Source organism: Callionymus lyra, chromosome 12, assembly GCF_982586985.1.
Source record: "Callionymus lyra chromosome 12, fCalLyr1.hap1.1, whole genome shotgun sequence".
In the NCBI taxonomy this organism is placed as follows: domain Eukaryota; kingdom Metazoa; phylum Chordata; class Actinopteri; order Syngnathiformes; family Callionymidae; genus Callionymus; species Callionymus lyra.
In genome coordinates, this window is record NC_141829.1 from 11,138,063 (window position 1) to 11,159,857 (window position 21,795).

At 35.4% G+C, this 21,795-nt stretch overlaps 1 protein-coding gene across 1 annotated transcript in view; it reads right to left on the reverse strand.

Moving 5' to 3' along the window:
• Positions 1-17,745, reverse strand: part of maoa (monoamine oxidase a) — a 29,386-nt gene extending 11,641 nt beyond the window's left edge. The window contains exons 1-3 of the mRNA XM_087804357.1: positions 17,616-17,745; positions 5,709-5,803; positions 4,843-4,980 (exon numbers count right to left, since the gene is read on the reverse strand). Of these exons, the coding sequence (XP_087660483.1) occupies positions 4,843-4,980; positions 5,709-5,803; positions 17,616-17,727 (345 nt within the window). The 5' untranslated portion in view covers positions 17,728-17,745. The remainder of the gene's footprint in view (positions 1-4,842; positions 4,981-5,708; positions 5,804-17,615) is intronic.
• Positions 17,746-21,795: the final 4,050 nt, after the last annotated feature.

Genomic DNA, 21,795 nt, shown 5'->3' on the forward strand with positions numbered 1-21,795 from the left:
ACTATTTGAATGTTACATATGCTAGTTTACAATGCTAACTATTTCAATGTTATTACATATGCTAGTTTACAATCCTAACTATTTGAATGTTACATATGCTAGTTTACAATGTTTACTATTTGAATGTTACATATGCTAGTTTACAATGTTTACTATTTGAATGTTACATATGCTAGTTTACAATGTTTACTATTTGAATGTTACATATGCTAGTTTACAATGTTTACTATTTGAATGTTACATATGCTAGTTTACAATGTTTACTATTTGAATGTTACATATGCTAGTTTACAATGTTTACTATTTGAATGTTACATATGCTAGTTTACGATGCTTACTATTTGAATGTTACATATGCTAGTTTACGATGTTTACTATTTGAATGTTACATATGCTAGTTTACGATGTTTACTATTTGAATGTTACATATGCTAGTTTACGATGTTTACTATTTGAATGTTACATATGCTAGTTTACAATGTTTACTATTTGAATGTTATATATGCTAGTTTACAATGCAAACTATTTGAATGTTACATATGCTAGTTTACGATGCTTACTATTTGAATGTTATATATGCTAGTTTACAATGTTTACTATTTGAATGTTATATATGCTAGTTTACAATGCAAACTATTTGAATGTTACATATGCTAGTTTACAGTACTAACTATTTTAATGTTACATATGCTAGTTTAAAATGCTAACTATTTCATCATGAGAGATGCTAGTTAACAACACTAACTTTTTGATCATGACAGATGCTAGTTTACAATGCTAACTATTTTAATGTTACATATGGTAACAGGGTGGTGTATTTTTCACACTGCTGGATTTAATCAATGGAACAACGATTATGAAACACACTTATATAAATGATGACAAGAGAGTGATTTGTTAATAGAGATATCAAATGACGCTGAGCTGCAGTTGAACCATTGATACTAGAGGCTGATACTAGTGAAGTTTATGTCAGCAGGTAAATGAAGAGATCTGACTTTTGAGCCGTGCGATCCACTGCAACAGCTCGACCTCGTGACAGCCATATCGTCCTCCCGCCATAAAGATAATGGACGTCTTGTTCGCGTCGCTCTCCGCAGAAGAAACGCTGGTGTTTAATGAAAAGCCTGTTTTTCTGCGTCCGAAGCTTCATTAATAAACCCTGAGAGCCGCAGCTGTCCTTCAGACCCGATCGTCGGCTGATAAAGGGAAACCAGCTCTGGTCTTTGGGATTACCATCAGTTTGGTGAAAGCTGATTAGGCGTCTGGGGGGGGGGGCTTCTTTGGAAGCTGCTCACTGAGTCCACCTCACATCCTGGTTTATGTTCGCAGTGAAGCAATGCAGACGCCGTCAGGATGACAAATGGAGGAAGTTGTCGGAGTCTCTCCGTTGCCTTTATTTAGTTACGTCCTGCGACCCTTAAATATCTCCGCCTGGTTCTTTAGAGTCAACATATCACAGGAGAAGCATGTTGAGATTTTCTTATGAAGTTCTGACTCAACACGTCACAGCTTGGTTCTGTTTTCAAATTACTTTAAATGAGAAATTATGTGATAATTGTTAGTGATGGGCGGATGGAGCTTCATGAAACAGTGTCATGTTGTTTAGAGGTCAGTAGGTGGCGCCATCAGTTTTAAAAATCATTGTTTAAAACAAAGGAAAATAGTGCAGAGCATTATTATTGAACATAATGACACTGCTTCATGAAGCTTCATCAGACCATCACTAATAATTATCCACCTCCAAATACAGTAAAATATTAAAAAAAATTTAAACACTTTTTGTTTATTTGTTGTCTGAAAAAAAGGGTGACACGCTATTGAAAGTCTAAAATAAAAAAGTATAATAATGACGATTTATTCATATAATAAGTAGGGAAAAGTCAACGAAAATTTAGCAAAATTTAGAGACAGTAAATGGTTAAAAATGTAACCTTGGTTTTGACCCCAAAATACTTGTGATTTCATTATTTTAGACTTTAGACTTTAGAATTTCTTTTATTGTCATTGCACAGAAAACAGAGCAGTGAAACCGGCAATGAAATTCCGTTGCTTGGCAACCGTTTAAAAACACAGCAGAGAGATGTTATTATATAATACTATGATCAGTTGCAAACAGAACAGAAATATAAGTGAATTTATATGTAAATAGTTTAAAGTAAATCGATCAAAAGGTACTGACGACTGCAGATGATGGACTTTAAAGACTACAAATACTGAGGCAAAAAGTCATACTTTTCAACAACGTCTTTCAATTGTATTCATACTTTTAAGTTCTCTGAACGAAACAAAATATCAAAGCAGCCTCAGCAGACGAGCTGTTACGCAACACAAACCTACTGGGCGTCGTTTTTACAGCACCTGAACAAACAAAAAAATCGCTGAGCTCAACGAAAACCACGTTGCCATGACAACCCTCCACCAAGAGAGTGCATCCCAGTCTTAGTGCGAGTCTTAAACACCAACATGGACAACATGAACGTGTGAAAAGATGAGGCGTCAAATACAGACCAGACCAAAGCAAGCGAGTTCGCACCACTGAGCCAATCATGACCAGTGACATTTGACAGACCAGCAAAAGTAGGTCAAAGAAGCTGCTGAATCTGCCTCATGATGATGGAATATCGCTAATATTATACTGTTATTTTAGTTTTTATCCTCACCAGATGTTTTCCTTTGAGACACCTGAAGATGACGACGGTTGCCGAGAGAAAGCGAAGGAAGAGGAACTTCCTTTAGTATCTTCTACCATCAACATAGATGTGATTTAAAGACAAAAACAGACGAGGGGGGAAAACTCGAACACAGGAAGCAGCCAGACGCATTTGGAGCTGCACTGATTTACAGCGGAGGACATGGACGCTCGGTGGAAATCAAATCAGGTGGAGGAACAGGGTTAGGGTCAGCGAAGCACCCACTCCGACCAGATATCAGTGGGAGGAATTGAAAGCCAACATGGCCGCACCGTCTGTTTCGCCTGCTCTCCGTCTATCTGTCGTCTCCAGCACTCACAGCAGCGACAGTGCATTAGACGCTCGCCCCGCGGCGGCGATGAACATCTACAGTCACTAATGCTGCAGTGGAGAAGGAGGACGCTGACTGGAAGATGCCAGGTTTCCTCGCTCACGCTTGTGTAATGATGGCAAAGTGGATTTTCCACCGTGGCTTCAAATTTTAAAATTTTAAATCTTCTTAAAAATCATGGCTTTTAGAGGAAAAAGTTGTCAAAGATTTTAACTTCAAAAGAAGTTTATCTGAAGTCCGTAGTTACGATAGGACTAAAGACAGTATCGCAGTCATACTTCCTTTTTATGATAATAAGCTAAATATAGCATAAGTATAAGTATATAGCATCATAAACTAGCATCTGTCATGATTAAATTGTTAGCATTATAAACTATAATTATCAAATTGTTTCAGGTTTAAACTAGCATCTGTCATGCTCAAATTGTTAGCATTGTAAACTAGCATTATCAAGTGTAAACTAGCATTTGTCATGAGCCAAATTGTTTAAAGTTTAAACTAGCATTTGTCATGATCAACTTGTTAGCATTGTAAACTAGCCTTATCAAATTGTTTAAAATGTTAACTAGAATTTGTCACGATCAAATTGTTTAAAGTGTAAACTAGAATCTGTCATGCACAAATTGTTAGCATTGTAAACTCGCATCTCTCATGATCAAATAGTTAGCATTGTAAACTAGCATCTGTCATGATCAAACAGTTAGCATTGTAAACTAGCATCTCTCATGATCAAATAGTTAGCATTGTAAACTACCATCTGTCATGATCAAATAGTTAGCATTGTAAACTAGCATCTGTCATGATCAAATAGTTAGCATTGTAAATTAGCATCTGTCACAATCAAATTCTAAGCATTATAAACTAGCATCTCTATGATGAAATAGTTAGCATCGTAAACTGGTATCTGTCATGATCAAATAGTTAGCATTGTAAACTAGCATCTCTCGTGATCAAATAGTTAGCATTGTAAACTAGCATCTGTTGTGATCAATACAACTTCATCTTTTCACAAATTTCGGTCTTTTGTTTATTTGAGTTGGACTGCCCTGGACTGGACTATTAAACTGTTTATGTTCAAAGCTAGCAAAGCAATGTTTGTGAGAGGTTTCTAACCACCTCTGTTTTGTATTAACCAAGGAAAAGGGGTTAAAAAACAAAACAATAACAAAAACAAGACCTTATCAAAAAGTTCCAGTTTAAAAATTAGATTTTGGATGTGAGTAACAAATAAAAATACATTTAATAAATATATGAAAGTAGATAAACACCCAAAGAATAATTTCACCATGAAATTACTTGTTTTCAATTTCCTTGCTATATTAAATAAAAATAAAATTTGAATTAATTATTAAATTAGTAGTAATAAGTGGTTTATCTCAAAATGTTTTTTTTTTCTTTTGGGGTGTAAAACAGGAATAAAAGTCTGTGACTAAGCTTGAGATACACAGTTGTGTTCTTGCCTGACGCACACTTGCTTTGAAAAATGTACTTCACAACTCTATTGTCTGTTACATAAACGTGGCCTAGCATCTTATAAAATCAATGTTCATTGCTCTGGGGCAGAAGTGAATTCAACTTTTATAGGCTTTTATTGTTAAACATTAGTCAGTTTGATTCAAGTAAGTAAGTAAGTAAGTAAGTAAGTATTTTTTACTTATATAGCGCTTTTCCAGACCAGGGTCACAAAGCGCTTAAACAATCAAAACAATATTCAATAAAGTATATACTTTAAAGGTCAAGATAATACTGATAAGAACCTATGGTGCGCTTGTGTGGTCAAGCATATCCCACTGTTTTGATTTGAAATTGCAAACTTACGTTGATGTAATGGATCAACTTCTCCTCCTCGTTGACTTTGTAGGTCTTGATATCGTACTCCGTGGCCAGCCTTAGGATGCGGTTCTGAGTCGGTCCAATGTAAGCCCCGCCCAGGTCGACCCACTTCACCTTTTCATTCTGAAAATAAATAGATATTTATGGTAAATAATGGGAATATAACAGTACAACAGTTTGGATAATTCCTTATTAAAATAAACCAACATTTTTACCTATTAAAAACAGACACTCTTATACTTCTAAAACCTTAACCTGGAAATCCTCATATTAACAATTATGATAACTTAAAATACTAAACAAAATACGAGTTATTCTTATTCAAAACATATACAGTATATTTTAGTATTTTATTTTTATTTTATCTATTCTTTTTCAACAAACTAACAAAACAAAATTATACTCTAGCTTTAAATGCTTTATATAATATCATAATACACATTTTCACAAAACAATTTTTTTTTTTAACATATTAAATGTAATTCTTTTATCCTTTTAAATTAACTTATGTTGAGTTCCTTCATCACCTACCCATCATATGAAACTTCGTATTTATCAGACACTATTACAAAATAAATATTTTTGCTTTTTGATTTTGGGATACATTTATTTCTTTTAGTGTAATTCTTAGGTATTTGATTCAAATGTAACAGTCTCTGACTTTCATTATTATTTGGAACATTTTCTCATTTAAAAGACTTGAACAGACTAAAAAAAGTCAAAGAGAGAATTTTGTTTCATCAGTATAATATGGGGGCATAAACAACTATTTATAGTAATATTAACATAAACACTTAACTTTCCCAGACATTAAAACTTCTATCGAAACACATTTGAAGGATTTTTCTTACCCTGGCGGTGAAGGTTCGTCCACCAACTCTGTCTCGAGCCTCCAGGACCACTGGGTTGAGTCCGCTGGACCTCAGCAGCTTGGCTGCACTCAAACCTTCAGGAAAACAAAGGAAATAATATGAGAAATAATGCAGCTGTTATGAATTTAGCTTTCCATGACAGGTAGTTGATGCTGACCTTTTACACTTAAAATATCAAATGAATAGATTTGTGTTTATACATCCTGAAATAAACCATGTAACTGAATCAAGACGTTTATATAAAGTCACTGAATGTTACATAAACAGTTTGATGGACTACAGACTTAAATTGGAATTATGAAGACAAAAATGTTTAACTTTTAAAAACTTCTTTCACAATATCTCAATTCCCCAGGTTGCATGGTTAAATAAGTGAAATTTGTCCAGAAGAAAATGGTGAGATTAATATTTAAATAAATACTGTTAAAAAAATCTATAAATCTAAAAAACTAAAACATTCTTCTAGCAATAATGTGGAAATAATAGTGGATTTGTGAAAATAAAAAGGAGCTTTGTTCGAAAAAATGTACCTTTTTAAAGTTTAAAGTAGAATTATTGATGATGCTAATGTTGCTAACTGCCGCAACCATGCTAGCCGTTAGCAGCTGTACCGAAAAGCTAACTATTAGCATCGAAGACAAGGTGATTTTAAGAAACTAGAGGAAACATAAGAGACACAGACATAGTTTTAGATAAAGAAAAATACTCGTTTAACCTACATTGGTGGCTTTAAAGTCCGAGGGAAGAGCAGAAAATAGCCTTAGTGTGTTTAATAGAAGTCTTGAGACGCACAAACGCCAGTATTCTGATTTCTTATTGGCTCTAGTCTTAGAGCACATACTAAGCACATACATAACTTTCAACTTTGGATTTCAGGATCAGTAGTTTAATCAAAATGAACATGACAATGACAAGAGGGAGATTTGAGTGTCATGACGTGCTCTGCAAAAAAAATGTCCATTTTAAATGTCGGTCTATAGTATTTATAAGAATGATGTCGTCGACTCCCTGCTACCATCATAAACCTGTCATCTTCAGAATGTCATATGACTAAAATATGGTGATTTCATTATTAATCCCTGGATTTAATTTATTTATTATTTTCTGTGATAGTAGTCTGTGTCTTCTAGAATAGATCTGAGGTAGTCATTAGTTGTAACTTGGTATAGTTATTGATTTATATCATCATAAACCTGACATCTCCATATAAGCGTCACAGCTTAAATATGATATTTTTAATGATAAAAAGCAGAAGAAATGCTACATACATACGTTATTAATATTGTGAGCTGGTAGTTTACATCCTCTAGAAGAGATCTGAGGGAATTATTGATCGTAACTTGTTAATGTTATTTATTTATTCCATTACAAACCTGTCAACTTTGACTAAGCCATATGCACCTCAAAGTTAAAATGCAATGTTTTAATTGTCAATATCTCTAAAATTCTACATTCAAATGTTATGAGATTTTCGGGGAAATAGTCTCCATCCTTTAGAACATATGTATGGAAGTCATTGATTGTAAATCAGTGGAAATTTTGATTAAACTTTCCATTTTAAGTAATCTAAAACACGTGAAAATCTTTCAATTTTCTAGATAATGGATGATAGCAAAAAAATAAATACATAAATGACAAATGTGCGTCTCTTAATATGAAAGACGTTTATTTCCTCTAGGGCAGGGGTGGGCAATTAAATTTCCTCTGGGGCCACATTAAATACTGTGACTGTTGTGAGGGGCCGCCAATCCAAAGGAGAGGAGCGAAGAGCTTAAATATGACAGAAAAACTTTGAAAAAACAAAGCAAGCAACAATAGTAAAGAAAGAAATATCAGCATAAAATAAACCTGGCTATGTAAAAACACTTTTATAAACCTTTCATGTAAAAGAAACTGATAAGAAAATAACTTATTTCTCTAAATATGATGTCAATAATTTCGACGGGCAAGAAATTTTCATAAAAGTAAAAACAAAAAAATCAGAAAATGAAAATAATATACATACCGTATATATAGAGTTAATACAATAATAAACTGCTGTTGGAAATAATGTCTATGTTCTACTCTGACCTCCTGAGGGCCGCATGAATTTGAATTTTTCACGACAGAGATGAAAAAAGGGCTAAGAACGGGTCAAACAATTGGGTAAAAACCATTGTGAGATGTAGGATGTAATCCCTCAGGAGCGAAGGAACAAAGACTTCCCGGCGAGGCGACCCTGCGCTTGCTTTTCACAGGCTGACCTCCGGCGTTCTCGGGCCACAACCTTGATTGAACGAGACGTAACGTGGACACACTCGAGCGCTCATGCAGAGGATTAGAGTAGCTCAGCTGCACCGGACCATGTCACTGATGGAAACTTTCTTTGGAAAAAGGCATTGTTGGAATTCTCATTAGAATGGATTTTATAATGAAGATCATGGAGTCGTGTTCTTCAGTCATTTGTCTCTTTTATTTTTCATGATTAATAGATGAAAACAACTTTAAAACTTTGATTTATTGTGTTTAATTGTCTTTTCTAAACAAATGAATCTGTTTTTTTCCGCTTCAACGTCATTTCAGGACGAGCAAGCTGCTCTTTGGTCGTGTTTATCGTACGACGATGTGTTTATGAATGTGTTAAACACGTTGTGTAACTGTCTTGTGCAACACAGTGGTTGTGGTTGATAAGTTTGTTTAGTTTAGCTTCGAGAAGTACCAACTGTTCTCCTAAACCAACGGCTCACATCTGGTTTTCTTGTTTCTCCAACCTTTAGCCTGAATTCACAAGACGCTGGAGTGAGTTTTTGCTGTGTATATATTTATGAGCTGTTGTTTCACAAGCGTCGGTGACTCCAGGGACGCAGCAGACGCTCTCAGGGAGGAGTTCTGCTTTCAACTGCAACTCTTCGTCGGAACACAGAGCAAGTCTTTCACTGTCGAGAGCAGCTTTCATCTGAATATTGCATGATTGCTGTCTCTGATTCTGTCAGGTTGTAGTGCACTCAGGATGAACTCTTGATCTTACGATGAAACAAAGAATAACATTAAATCATCACCTATTGATGTTAGAAAGAGTCTTTTATTCTCAAATACATTTTGTTTGAACATTTTTATGCTTTACAACAACACTCAGTGTGTTTTAAAGCAGTTTAAGGATCTTCATATAGTATTGCGTCATGGTAGTTGGTTCTGTGGTCACTCTGTACCATAATGGCACTGGTTTTGACCGGTAGTAATCAGACCGAAAAGCATACTTCTATCCCTCATTTGGTCTTAATTTTCCCTCTGCAGTCTAACTCACCTCTCACACAGACACAATTAAGCCCCAAAACAATACTAAGAGAACTCAACTCAGAAAATTATGCCAAATAATACTGACGAAACAAAATTGTATCTTTGACTTTTTTTTAAGTCTCTTCAAGTCTATTACATACACAAAAAAAATGACAAATTATACTGACTCAAAATGCAACTCAGAGACTCAAATGTCTACTGAATAATACTTAAAGAATGAAATTCTTTCTGTACACTTGAAAAATGCATCCCCCAAATTAATACTGGCAGAACCAAACTATAAATGAAAGGTCAACTTTTGTGAAACTCCATCTCTCCTGACTCACATGTTTCTTCCTCTATTCCTCATCAAGATGCAGTAATTCTCTCATCGTGACCATGTTTTCAACTAAGTACTATATAAAGTTCTCCCCCGTCTGAAATCTGGGCGAATGAGAGGTTACCAGAGTCCATTATGACATAATAATGGCTTCACTCCTCCTCCAGCCGGCTGTAATCACGCCCCGCTTTTTTATACAACGAGTCCCTTGGAGATGGAGACTTCTGGGATTGATGATGCGCGGTGACCAACTATGGACTATGGTCAACAAGATTTCACCTCCAGATGAAGTGGGCGGGGCTTAAGATAATTTTCTAATGTAAATATTTAAAGGAAATGAGAGTTTTGTACAAACAGACACTGATGACACAATAGTGTCCAACATATGTTTAAGACACACTTAAAATCGACACATTAGTTACAATTACAAAAGAGTGTAAAAAAAATAAATGCTTCTGTCTCTCACTTTAGATTTCTTTCACTTTAGTTATTCATCTATGTTTTGTATCGATACATTTCATACTTTGTTTTAAATCTCTGAATGTTTTCTTATAAAATATAGATAAAATAATGTAATTTATTATTGCTGAATATGGTCTAGGTAAGATAACTGAAAGTAGCCACAGTACAAACAATTAAAAAGTATATATTCTTTAATTCAAAACAGGAGAAAAAACATCTAAACATTCTTTATAAACAAATATGCAGAGTTGTAATAATGTATCATAAGGTCACAGGTCATTAGTTCACTTTGACTTTGATGAAGAAGTTCAAGGTTTGCTGACTCGTCACTTCCTTACATGCTGATTCTGAATATGAGGTCATATAAGGTCAGACACAGAAAAGATTTGTGGTGTCACAGCGTGATTCTGTTTAAAAAGCATCAATATTTGGTTACAGTCTTTCAAAATCTCACTTCAACATGAGTCTGAGGGAAGTAAACTCAGGAACCCTCGGTTCCATGTTTTCCAGATGGAAACTCTGACTCAATCCTGTGCAGGAATGAAAATAGGAATCTTTCTGCTGCTGCGTTTATCATCCTGTCGCAGCCATTTTCCTTTTCATTCCTTCTCCTCGATCAAGTCTCCACCTCCGCCCTCGTCGCCCATCGCTGGCCCTTCGGCTCCGCTTGACCTAATTGTCACATTTTTTTTCCACCATGTCTTCGAAGAGTGTTTTCACTTCATCGTCATCTGTTGTTTCCTCGACTGACGGGGAAACACACAAGACATCAGTGGCTGCTGACGGAATGTACTTTAGCTTTGACTTTTAAAATTATAACTTTATTCACAGAGTCCCTTAAAAATATAGTCGAGGAAATATTGACGTAAGATTTATTTCTCAACAAACACACCTTTTTTTATCTTTATTAATCTTAATTTCTGACAGAGAAAATCCTTAAAATAGTCATAATTAAATAATAAATATACACGTAAGATTAAATTATAATAAATCCATCTTAATTATTTGTTAAAAAGTGAATTAATTTAGTTTTTAAATGTAGTATTTATTAAAATTATTAGAATTCATTGACTTAACTTGCAAATTTATTTTCTTCTTTCTAAAAAATAGTTTAAATAGTTTATCATTAGAAAAAAGTACAATTACACGATAAAAAAAACGACTAAGTCACTCGGTTAATTTATAGCTAATATATTACTAGTCTGGGGTCCAAATCATGGTTTCCTTGAAAGCTAATGTTTAAGATAAGAAAGATAAGTGAGATGATTGATGTTAAAATACGAGTAAAACTGACGTCGAAGGAAAGGAATTTGTTCGTCCCTTGACTGGTGGAGAATTCTGGTTGTTTCCCTGAACACAACCTTCTGTTTCTTCTGCAAATAAACATATAAAGGCGACACAAGTACGTCATGCTGGTCGGCCAACAGGTCACGACTCAGGCTTAAGTAAACACTAGCGTCACTCAAAGCTTTGCAGAAAGAAGGCGATGTGTGCATTGGTTTCAGGGTCACTTCCTGGTCCTACCTACTCTTCTGTCAACATGCCTCAGAGAAACAAGAACCAATACTGACCTCTCACTCTTCTCGATTCTTCTTAAGGTAAAGATAAGAGGAAATGGCTGTAGATATTAAAGCAAGTTACAAATTCAAAAAGTGGAATAAAAAGCAAACCATCGCACTAAACAAATTCCAACAAGTGACCATTTCAGTTTTTTACATTTAAATTAAAAACATATATTTAGTCTTTCAAAACTCATCATTGCATATTTGCTGCCATCACTCTCAACAACCTTATCACTGAGGGTGATACGATACAAATTCCATGAAGCTTTGCCGCCCAGCCAACCAATCACTTTCGACATAACAACCTTGACGTAGAATTAAAAAGAGTTTATTGTAGCTATTAACCAGCCAAATACTAAATTGAGCAGTTTGAAGAAAGGCATCATGGGAGTTCACTGTTTCGTTGACATGTGTGTTAATACATTACCTGTTAATGATAGTGTAAACAATGTCAACCTTGTTACAATATATTAAATATGTGGTACAGTTTGCATTAATATATATATATATATATATATATATATATATATATATATATATATATATATGTATACATACACACACATATAAACTAGTAGTAAAAGTATATTAGTAGTCAAAATAATTACAGCTCTGACATTTTCAAATTGGCTCTTACAGTGTCTGTTGGAACCAGAAGTGATTCAACAAGATAGAAAAAAACAAGTAGTTGTTTGCATAAAGGGTTAAAGGGATATTTCTTAAAGAAATCTGAGTAATTTTTCCTGTTTCAGTCCAATTTTATGGCTGATTATGTTTCCGCGTCATCACCTCACAGATGGTTGTTCTCTGATAAAACGTTTAATTTTCACTCAAACAAACCTATGCAATGCATTTTCTATTACACAATGAAACGAGTATTTTGTTTATTCAATTAAAGATAAATCACCGTGTTTACATATTGAAAAAGGCATTTATTTCATCCAAACGTCTGCTTCCTGCAGCGTTTCTTCCCGGAACACGCGTTTAAAAAAGCCGATGCCGTCTGACGGACGAGAGCAGCTCTTGAATCAGGCCTCGAGGCTCGTATCGATCCGAGGAGGGAAATGTCAACACAACATGCAATTACACGAGCGTCGTCGCCGCAGGAGGCAGAGAACGATGATTAAAGTGTCAGGTTTGAACTTCCTCTCATGACAAAACAACAGATACACTCATTTAGAGATCAATCTTGATTTGTCGTCAGGGATTCTTAAATTCAGTGTAAATATGCTTAACAACCAGAGGACGAGGGCACATATATGACTTGTATTCTTAGGTTTCATCCTCTGTGAAATGGAAACACTTTTTCAGCCACAGTATGTTCTAGGAAATCTATTTTTGAACTTTATGCGTTGCTATTGGGACTGCACGATATTTGAAATAGACGTAAAACAACGAGACATAGAAGTACAAATTGATAACTTTACAGAACGTGACACTGATTGGTCGAAGTGCATATTTAAGAAATGCTTGATTTGACTGATTGATTGATTGATCAATGAAAAATGATAAATGATCGCATATGTTTTCGATATGCATGTCGCACTTGCCAATAAAATCAAATCAAGGTAGAATATTAGGGCTGTGTATTGGCAAGAATCAGGTGATTTGATAAGTACTGCGATACGTGTACGATATGTTGCGATACTGTAGGAATAATGATATATTGTTTCTTTTAAGAAAAATCACTTTTTTCTGGCAAATACTTACTCTAATCAAATGTGAAAGTGTTTGTAGGAAAGTGCTTCACAAATTATTAACAAATAATGTGAAATTACATTAACAATAAAGTGCAATAACAGTCTTAAACAACCTGGAGCAACATGCGATATCCAGTATATGTCAGTGTTTTATTTTTTAACTTTGTTTTAAAGCCAAAATGAGTCCAAACATCAGCTTTAAAAGCTGCTGGAGCTGTTGTATCCTTTCTTTACCACTCATTGCTGCCATATCACCTGTTTCGTTGCCAACTAGTGGCCAGAGATTTAATTGCACCACACAAACGAATAAACGGCGTGAATATTTTAGTGTTAGTTGTAAAACGAAACCTCGAAAGATCGTCTTTCATACAAACACTATTTAAATATAAACCATAAAATAACTTCTAATTTAAATACAATTTTATTTCAAATTAAATATCAATATAGTGCTATTGAATATAGTATCAGGAATAAAATACATTGCAACATATGTTGATATGGTGACCAATAAATATGCCGGTGTTTAAGATAAGATAAGGAACAAAGATTATCGATTTCAACTCTCTTGAGACTTACAAAAAGAGTCAAACTGATAGATTGAGATTCTTAAAATAAAAGAATCACACTCTTAAATACACATTTTGTTCGTCCCGTGACCTTCTTTGGATAAGATTATCAGTCCCTTGTATGGTTGTGGTAGCTGTTGGCTCCGGATGGTCTCAGTGGAAATGAAACCAATTTCATAAGATGTCGAAGAAGTGTAGAAACAGTAGCTGAGGCAATAGTTAAAGGACCTCACAGAAAGAATGAAAAACATTCCATCTCAACGTGTATATTCTTCATTGTGTTGCTTATAGAAGAGAAATTAAGACTTTTCTTATGACTCATGGCTGGGGCTGTGTATTGTCAAGAATCTGGTGATACGATACGATTCAGGGACAACGATACAAATACTGCGATATTTTTTGATACTGTAGTAACAAGGATGTATTTGTAGTATTGTGGAGTACTTGACTCTTGTGTTGCAGAATTTACAGACCACATGACTAACTGCTTTCATTTGTTTTTCAAACCAAAATATGTCCAAACATCAGATTTTTATAGTCGACTGTATCCTCTCGTCCTCAGTCGTCTCCAGGATAAAATGTGATCTCATTGTATATTTAGCTGCAGGCGGCGTACAAACTTGAAACTATGACAAAAATATGATATGATTTTAAAGCAAAAAAAGAGAATTCCTTTCTTTCTCTTCTAAATACTGATACAAGGATGTTGGGTACTTAAGCATCTCGATGTTGAAGTGTATCGACCATGTCGGGGTTTTTTTTTAACACGTGTGAGTCAGTGAGGATCTGATATCTTCATATCACACATTCCCCCCGGATCAGATGGCAAACACTCAGCCCTGCCGCTCCCACGAAAACATGCTAATGTGAAGATATCATCCCCACGACAAGAGTGATGGATGAGGAAACAGCTTTGAACCAGTTCCATTCATCAGACGTATTCAAGGTTTAGTTCGGCCAAAGTTCACTGGTTATCTACTCACCCTAATGTCGACTAAGAGTTCGGATCATTTTCAGAGTAATCTGTTCTTTTTTAAAGCTATAGTCAAAAAAGCGACTGGAGCTCAGTTGTCTTCATCTTCGTCCAAAAAGAGACTTAAAAACATCCAAATACCCTCGTACTTCTCGTCTGTAATATCCATCTTGTATTGAAGCCTCGACATGAGAAATTGTTAAGGAATAACTTAAATAAGTTTATATATTTCAAGTTTGTTTGTAGTGGATGCTTCTAAGATAGCAGCGTAAATCTTGCACACTGACACTTGAAATGTTCGAATGAGGAAAGACTTTAGGCAGGAGCTGAAAGACTGGGATTTTGTGCTACAAATAATCTTGTACATATAAAAAATATACAGATTTATTTAAGTTTTTTCTGATCAATTCTTCATGTTGAGGCTTCAATACAAGATGGACGTTACAGACGAGCAGTATGGAGGATGGCTAATCGGAAAAAAATCCCGAAGGAGTCCTCCTGAGGGATCAATAAAGTTCTACCTAACCTAACCTAACCTAACAACTGAGCTCCAGTCGCTACATTAAAATGAACAAACATTTCTGTCTATAACTCTAAAAAAGAACAGATTACTTTGAGAATAATCCCAACCCTCTGTCGACACGAGGGTGAGTAGAAAACCAGTGAAGTTTGACCGAACTAAACCTTGAAAAGATATGATAAATGGAACAGGTATAAAGCTGTCTCATCCATCACTCTTGTCGTCACCTTGACCATGAACCTTCACCTTGTCTCTTGTAATCTCACTTGAATTATGGCCAGAAGTTTGGTTGAACTATCACTTTAAGGAGGAAGTCCAGAGTCTGGAAATAGTCCCGTAGAATATGATACAAAATCTGAAGAACCAATCAGACGCTTGATTCGATCCATGCATCCATCTCTTCTTTCACATCCGCCCGACACTCGCTGCCTTCAGTCGTTCTCATGTTTCCACTTCACTTCCCTCCAGAGCGAGGGGTTTCGAACGCCTCGTCTTCACTTCTTGTTGCATTTTTAGCGGCTGCTTCGATAACATGTGTTTGGCGTGTTCACGGCCGACCGAGAAGACAAACCCCGGGAGAGGTCCGACCACGATGGGCTGTGATTGGACAGTGATTGTTACATGTGGCCCTCATTGAAAGCCTGGAAAGGTCAGAGGTATCAACAGTGTTATTCAACGACTCCTAATGTGACACGAGGAGGACGAGGCAGGGGCGGGAGTGTTATCGAGTTAGCTCGTCGCTCCAGCGTTTGTTTGTTCTTGTTTGAACTGGCAGCGTTTTTCCTCGACAAACGGGTTCAGGGAGTCGAAGGGTTTTCGGCAGAGAGAGCGTTTCAGAAAAGTGGGATTATAAACGGAAACCAACGGTGGTTGGACCGTCCAATAAAGTGTCAGATCTCAGATAAGGAAATCAAATGGTGACGCGAGGATGAAGGTGATTACACATGTGAGTGTGTACACAAATGTTACACACTCGCGGCGTGTTATGAGTTTCAGCAAATCAGAACATGTTTGATAAAAACCCAGATTTACACATTGCATTATTTTCTCAACACAAATCATGGTCGCAACTTTTTTTTTTTAAATATTTTTTTGCTGTAAGTAAGTAAGTAAGTAATTTTTATTTGTATAGCGCTTTTCCAGACCAGGGTCACAAAGCGCTTAAACAACCAAAACAATATTCAATAAAGTATATACTTTAAAGGTCAAGATAAAACTGATAATACTTTTATTTATTTAACAGTCAAATAGATGCTAATTTGTTTGCATTTCAAATTGAAAACTAATTTCCCTTCAACATCGCTTATATAATAATAAACTCATTTTCATGTATTAACTTTAGCTTTAAGTGCGTCGGTAGTGATGCTAACCATTAGCCTTGTTAGCATATATATATATATATAGTTAAACTACTGCAACAAGTAATCATAATTCTTTAAGTATACGAAAAAAAAGGATTCAACAATTAAAAAGTGTTAATTCCACAAACTCCATATCTGATGATAGATTTATATATATTAGTGTTAAATAAAAGAGGTGATAACTTCCTGTTTTGTGTATATTTATAAAAAGGTTCTGACAAAATATTTATTTTCACAGATGTAGTTTAAAAATTTAGCAGCGAATTATTCAGTAAAAATAAAGTAAACGCATCATTTGTGACTTTCAGATTTAAAAGTTTCTCGCAAGGCAGCCAAGTACTGAGCAAGCAATGGAGCCACAGTTGAACCAAAACATACTTAAGCATAACTAATCTCTATTGCAACAGCTGACATGACATGTGAGGACAACATGTAGTTGATAAAACACTTTTACTACGGCATGTAATTTTTTTTACGACACATTACTGTGCAAAAAACAGGTCAAAGTTCACTCGTAAGATAAAGATATTTATTTGGAATGAAAAACTAAACCCTTATCTTTATCATTTTAGGTGTTAAGTTGTTTTTTATGGTAATTATGAGACTTTATCCATTTTTTAACCTTTTGTGTGAAACAATACATTCATTTGAGACTTAAAACTACAATATTTCCCCTTAATTACGCAGTATTATCATGTGTTTTTATGATCTTTGACATGAATAAACTTTCCCTGGTTGATGTTGGTGAAAGATTATTATTTATAATGTGTGTTTTAATGTGAAATGGTTGTTGAGCCACAGGATGTGCAAAGTAGTGCGCGTCATTCTATCACAATAGGATCATATATAGTTTGGTAAAATAGTTTTTTATATTTCAAAATATATATTGACAGATGACAATCGATCGCTGCTGTTGCGTAACGTGAGGTGATTGGACGAGGATCTGTTTACTCGGCGGTGATGCGGCGGAGGGAGACGGGAAGCCTCGGCTGCACACAGACGCGCTTCATCTCCAAAAATATCGATCTATTTTTTAATTTTATTTTTTAAATCTGCAGACTCTTCTAAGCTGCGAGCCTGAAGCAACAGTTGTCTGCGGCGAGACTCTCTTCTTCTCCCGTGTGTGGAACGTGATGGAGGCTCTTACCTGATATTCCTCCGCCGACGACGATCACGTCGTAGGTGTTGTTGTCCCCCGGTGCCGTCATGGTTCCGTGTGAGTCCCGCTGGGTTCGGTGCTGGACGAGGGAGCTTCTCATGAGCGCATCTGTATTGAAAGCGACAGGCGGGTCCACAGACTGGAGACTCCGCCCCCTCTGGGCAGGAGAGGAACTGGTCATCAGGAGGTCTTTGACCTGTGATGCTGCTCAGGGTCACTGACCCCCAACATCACAATAGGAACCCCCCGAGTTACACTTTTAAATCTTTTTTCTAATGATGCTTAAAAGGTAAAAGTTTTTTTGTTCCTGTTCAATATGCTGATATTTTCCTGGTTCTGGTAAAGAAAATACATTTAACACTTGATTTTTCAACAAATAAGGTGCAAAAAAGTGCATTTATTTGTTATGTTACTTCCTTTTTCAGTTTTTCCCCATGAAAATAAATCACTTGTTTCTAGTAAAAGAAAAAACATATAAACTCATTGTATTTCAGCTTAAAAATACATTTTCCTCCCTCATTTACTGTTTTTATTTTCCAAAATGTTTAATATAACAATAATAGTTGTAGTTTGCTCGTAAATAAGAATAAAGCTAGAAATAATATTTAATTTATGTGTATTGTCTTCCTCCTTATTTGTAAGATTCAATCGTCTTTATTCTTATTACACAGCATTTTAAAATACAAGATAATGAAAATATCAATGTATTTGAACTTAATAATACTTTCCTCTTTTACTGTTTATCTTTTTGTTAAAATATAACAATGTAAAGAAAAAATATTAGATACTGTGAGGTTTGGACTAAAGCAAGAATGAATCAAAAATGTTTAATTGTACAAACCAGGGAGTGACGATTATAATCTAGCGCCTGTTGTATTTTAAAAAATACACAGAATAATAAAATAATAAAACGATATCTTATGTGAGATTCAAGCGACTGTATTGTCATTGAACAGCATTTCAAAATGAAAGATAACAAAATCTTTATCAATGAGAATAGAATTAAAATTTTAATAATATATATAGAAAAAATTTATAGACATTTCTTTCCAAACTTCCTCTTTTTATGTAGGTTTCAAGAGTCTTTATTGTCATCGAGCATTTAAAAATGGATAACATTATCTCTTTAAGACTTCCTGCATCAACACACTACACAAAACACAACATTTTTCTGTGCACACATGAGATAGAATATAAATAAAATAGAAAGAAGGTACAATAAAATAGAATAATGTACAACAAATATATACATAAATGCACAAAACAGTGACACGTGAATGAAGTGGAGACAGTGGCAGGTGACAAAGCTGGGAATCGTATTGTCGTATTTTTATGAGCTTAGTTTGAAGTTCAACTAATGTGTTGATTTAAGTGAATCTTAAATAAATGTTTCACTTTATTGTATCATCAGTGTCTGTTTGTACAAAACTCTCTTTTCATTGAAATATTTACATTAGAAAATGTGCTCAAGCCCCACCCACTGAAAACACACTGTTTTTCAAAGTTTGTCACCTCGTGTCATCAATCGTAAAAGTCTCCACCTTCGAGGGACTCGTTGTATAAACAAAGCGGGTCGTGCTTACAGCTGGCTGGAGGAGGAGTGAAGCCGTTATTACGTCATAATAGACTCTGCTCTCGTAACCTCTCGTTCGCCCAGATTTCAGACGAACTTTATAAAGTAATAACATTAAAACATGGTCATGATGAGGGACTTACTGCATCTTGGAGAGGAAGACTTCAACATTTGAAACATGTGAGTCAGTAGAGTTGGGTTTTCACATTAGTACCTTTGAAAATGATGTGAGGTTTGAAGGAATAGAAAATAGAGCTGACAGTGCCATCTAGCGGTGTGTGTTTCATGAAGCAGGTGGCACAGTGGAACACTATCCAGGCCAAAATCTTCTAAAAAACAAATAAAAATTATAATTATTGTATGGCTCCTTTTGGCCCCGGGAGAGATGTTTTAAGTAAACCATGTTCAGAGTTTCAGGTTCACATGTGAATAGATAACGTTTTTTCCTTAACTTAAGTCCCATATATTGTCACGTGACCACAACTTTTGACTAATGCTAAAAAAAAACACTCATTGTTGGCCACTGTCCACTGCAGAATCCACAGTTTTTGGCAATGATACTACTATGTAAATAAATGTCCCTGTCTAACAAATAAACAGGAATGTTTTGAACGGCGTGTGTCTTATCTGACCACCAGGGGGCAGCAAAGGTCTAGATTGTGACAATGATTCTACGTCGTCATATAAAAATTGAAAATAAAATCTCTGTGAATAGGATAATTTGTATTAATCGTCATCTTTTTGATCTTGTTCTTTCTCCATATTCTGTTTTTGTAAACAATAAACAGGATCTCCACTCGAAGAATAACTCACCACTAGAGGGAGCTTTCATTTGAACGTAAATAGTAAGTAAGTAATAGCGCAGTGTTATAATTGTCTCTTTGATTTGATGTTTGTGTTTAGAGTTAAATGGCTTCTAATGGAACATATTTAAAGAGGTAAGAATATTTATTTAACAACCAGAATTTGCAGTTACTCGGTTAAGGGTCGTTGCACATGCACGTGTCTTCAATGATTATTATTTCTCTCTTTAGCGTCTTTTCAAAATCCCACAGAGGCAAAAGGTCGTAAAAAAAAATCCCAGACAAAGTAAATATGGAATGTATTCTGTTACATAAAACGTCACTTCCTGACCTCGGTTTATTTCTTCAAGACTCTTGATTCATTTTCGATGTCTGGACAGACAAACTAATCAGAAAAAAAGTTCAGCCTCATTGCAAACGATAAGAATCAGCACATGTCCCAGTGAGCTCTTGTTTTAAAAAAAGAAAGAAAAAAAGAATATGTTCATGTTAAGTTTGTGGAAGAGTGAGGTTTATATTTTCTTTAGGCGAGAAGGCGTCGACGGCTGGATCGAGCGTCGGCTCTTGTAATGAAAGCTCGTTTCTTGAATGGTCACATTGTTTGCACACGTTTAATAGAAACGCTAACGACACAGATGTCGTTCTTCGTCGTAACAACCTGCGTTTCTCCCATGATTCCTGCAAAAAGGCCTGCATGGTTATGATTAAGATCAAGGCTGAAAACTGCCATTAGTGCAGAAAAAACGACAGATTGCCAAATCAAAGAAAACATGTGGCGGGGGGAAAGAAAAAGTGCTTTTTGACGAATGATAATTCCACTTTTAATTATGAAGTCTGCCGCCGGCCAACCTCGTCCTTGTCATTACTCTGCAACAATGGTTTCCCCCGAAATCATTACAACTCCCGTCTCGTGTCGCACACAAGGAAACACGCGTCTGTGTTTTTGTGTTGATAAAGGAGAAAAGGAAGTCTAGAAGGAGGAGAAGAAAAGGGATTTATTGGCTTCACGTGTTTTTACGTGTCGGCAAAAGAACACGACAAAGACATGAGCTCACGCTGACATGGGTGTTAGACATTTGTAGAGCAGTGAAGTGTCGTCATAATAGAAGGTTTTCTCTCGTTTGTTGATGCTTCAGCTTCAGCTTAACCTTTAGAAATATGATGGTCTGGACTCGTGATGCTCATTATGAGTCCATTTTAAAGGTAATATTGAGCGAATTGTAGATGTTTTTTTAATGTAAACCCAACTGGATACAATGTTTTTCTCTCTATCTCGTCTTAAAACACACTTTTATATCCTGGTTTTTAACTCAGCATCAGACTCGGAAGCTGTTTTTAGTGCCTTTTACTTTGATTTTATTGTATTTTCCTAGAGTTTTTTTTACAGTTTTTATTTTGTGATGTATATTATGTTCTTTTACTGCACTTTGTATCAAGTGCTGTTGTTGGAAAGTTCTCTATAAATAAAGCTGAGTTCAGTTGAAAATCTGAGATGTTTACTTATATGTTTGCATGAACGATAAATTAATTTAAAGATCAATTAATGTATTGATTTAAGTGAGTCTTAAATAGATGTTGGACTCTATTGTATCGTCAGTGTCTGTTTGTACAAAACTCTCTTTTCATTGAAATATTTACTTCAGAAAATGATCTTAAGCTCCGCCCACTGAAAACAGGTTGTTCTTCTGGAGATTAAATCTTATTTACCATAACCACACCCACTCTGCTGTGATTGGTCAAGCATGTAAGTTTATCACTGCACGTCGTCAGTCCCGGAAGTCTCCACCTCCAT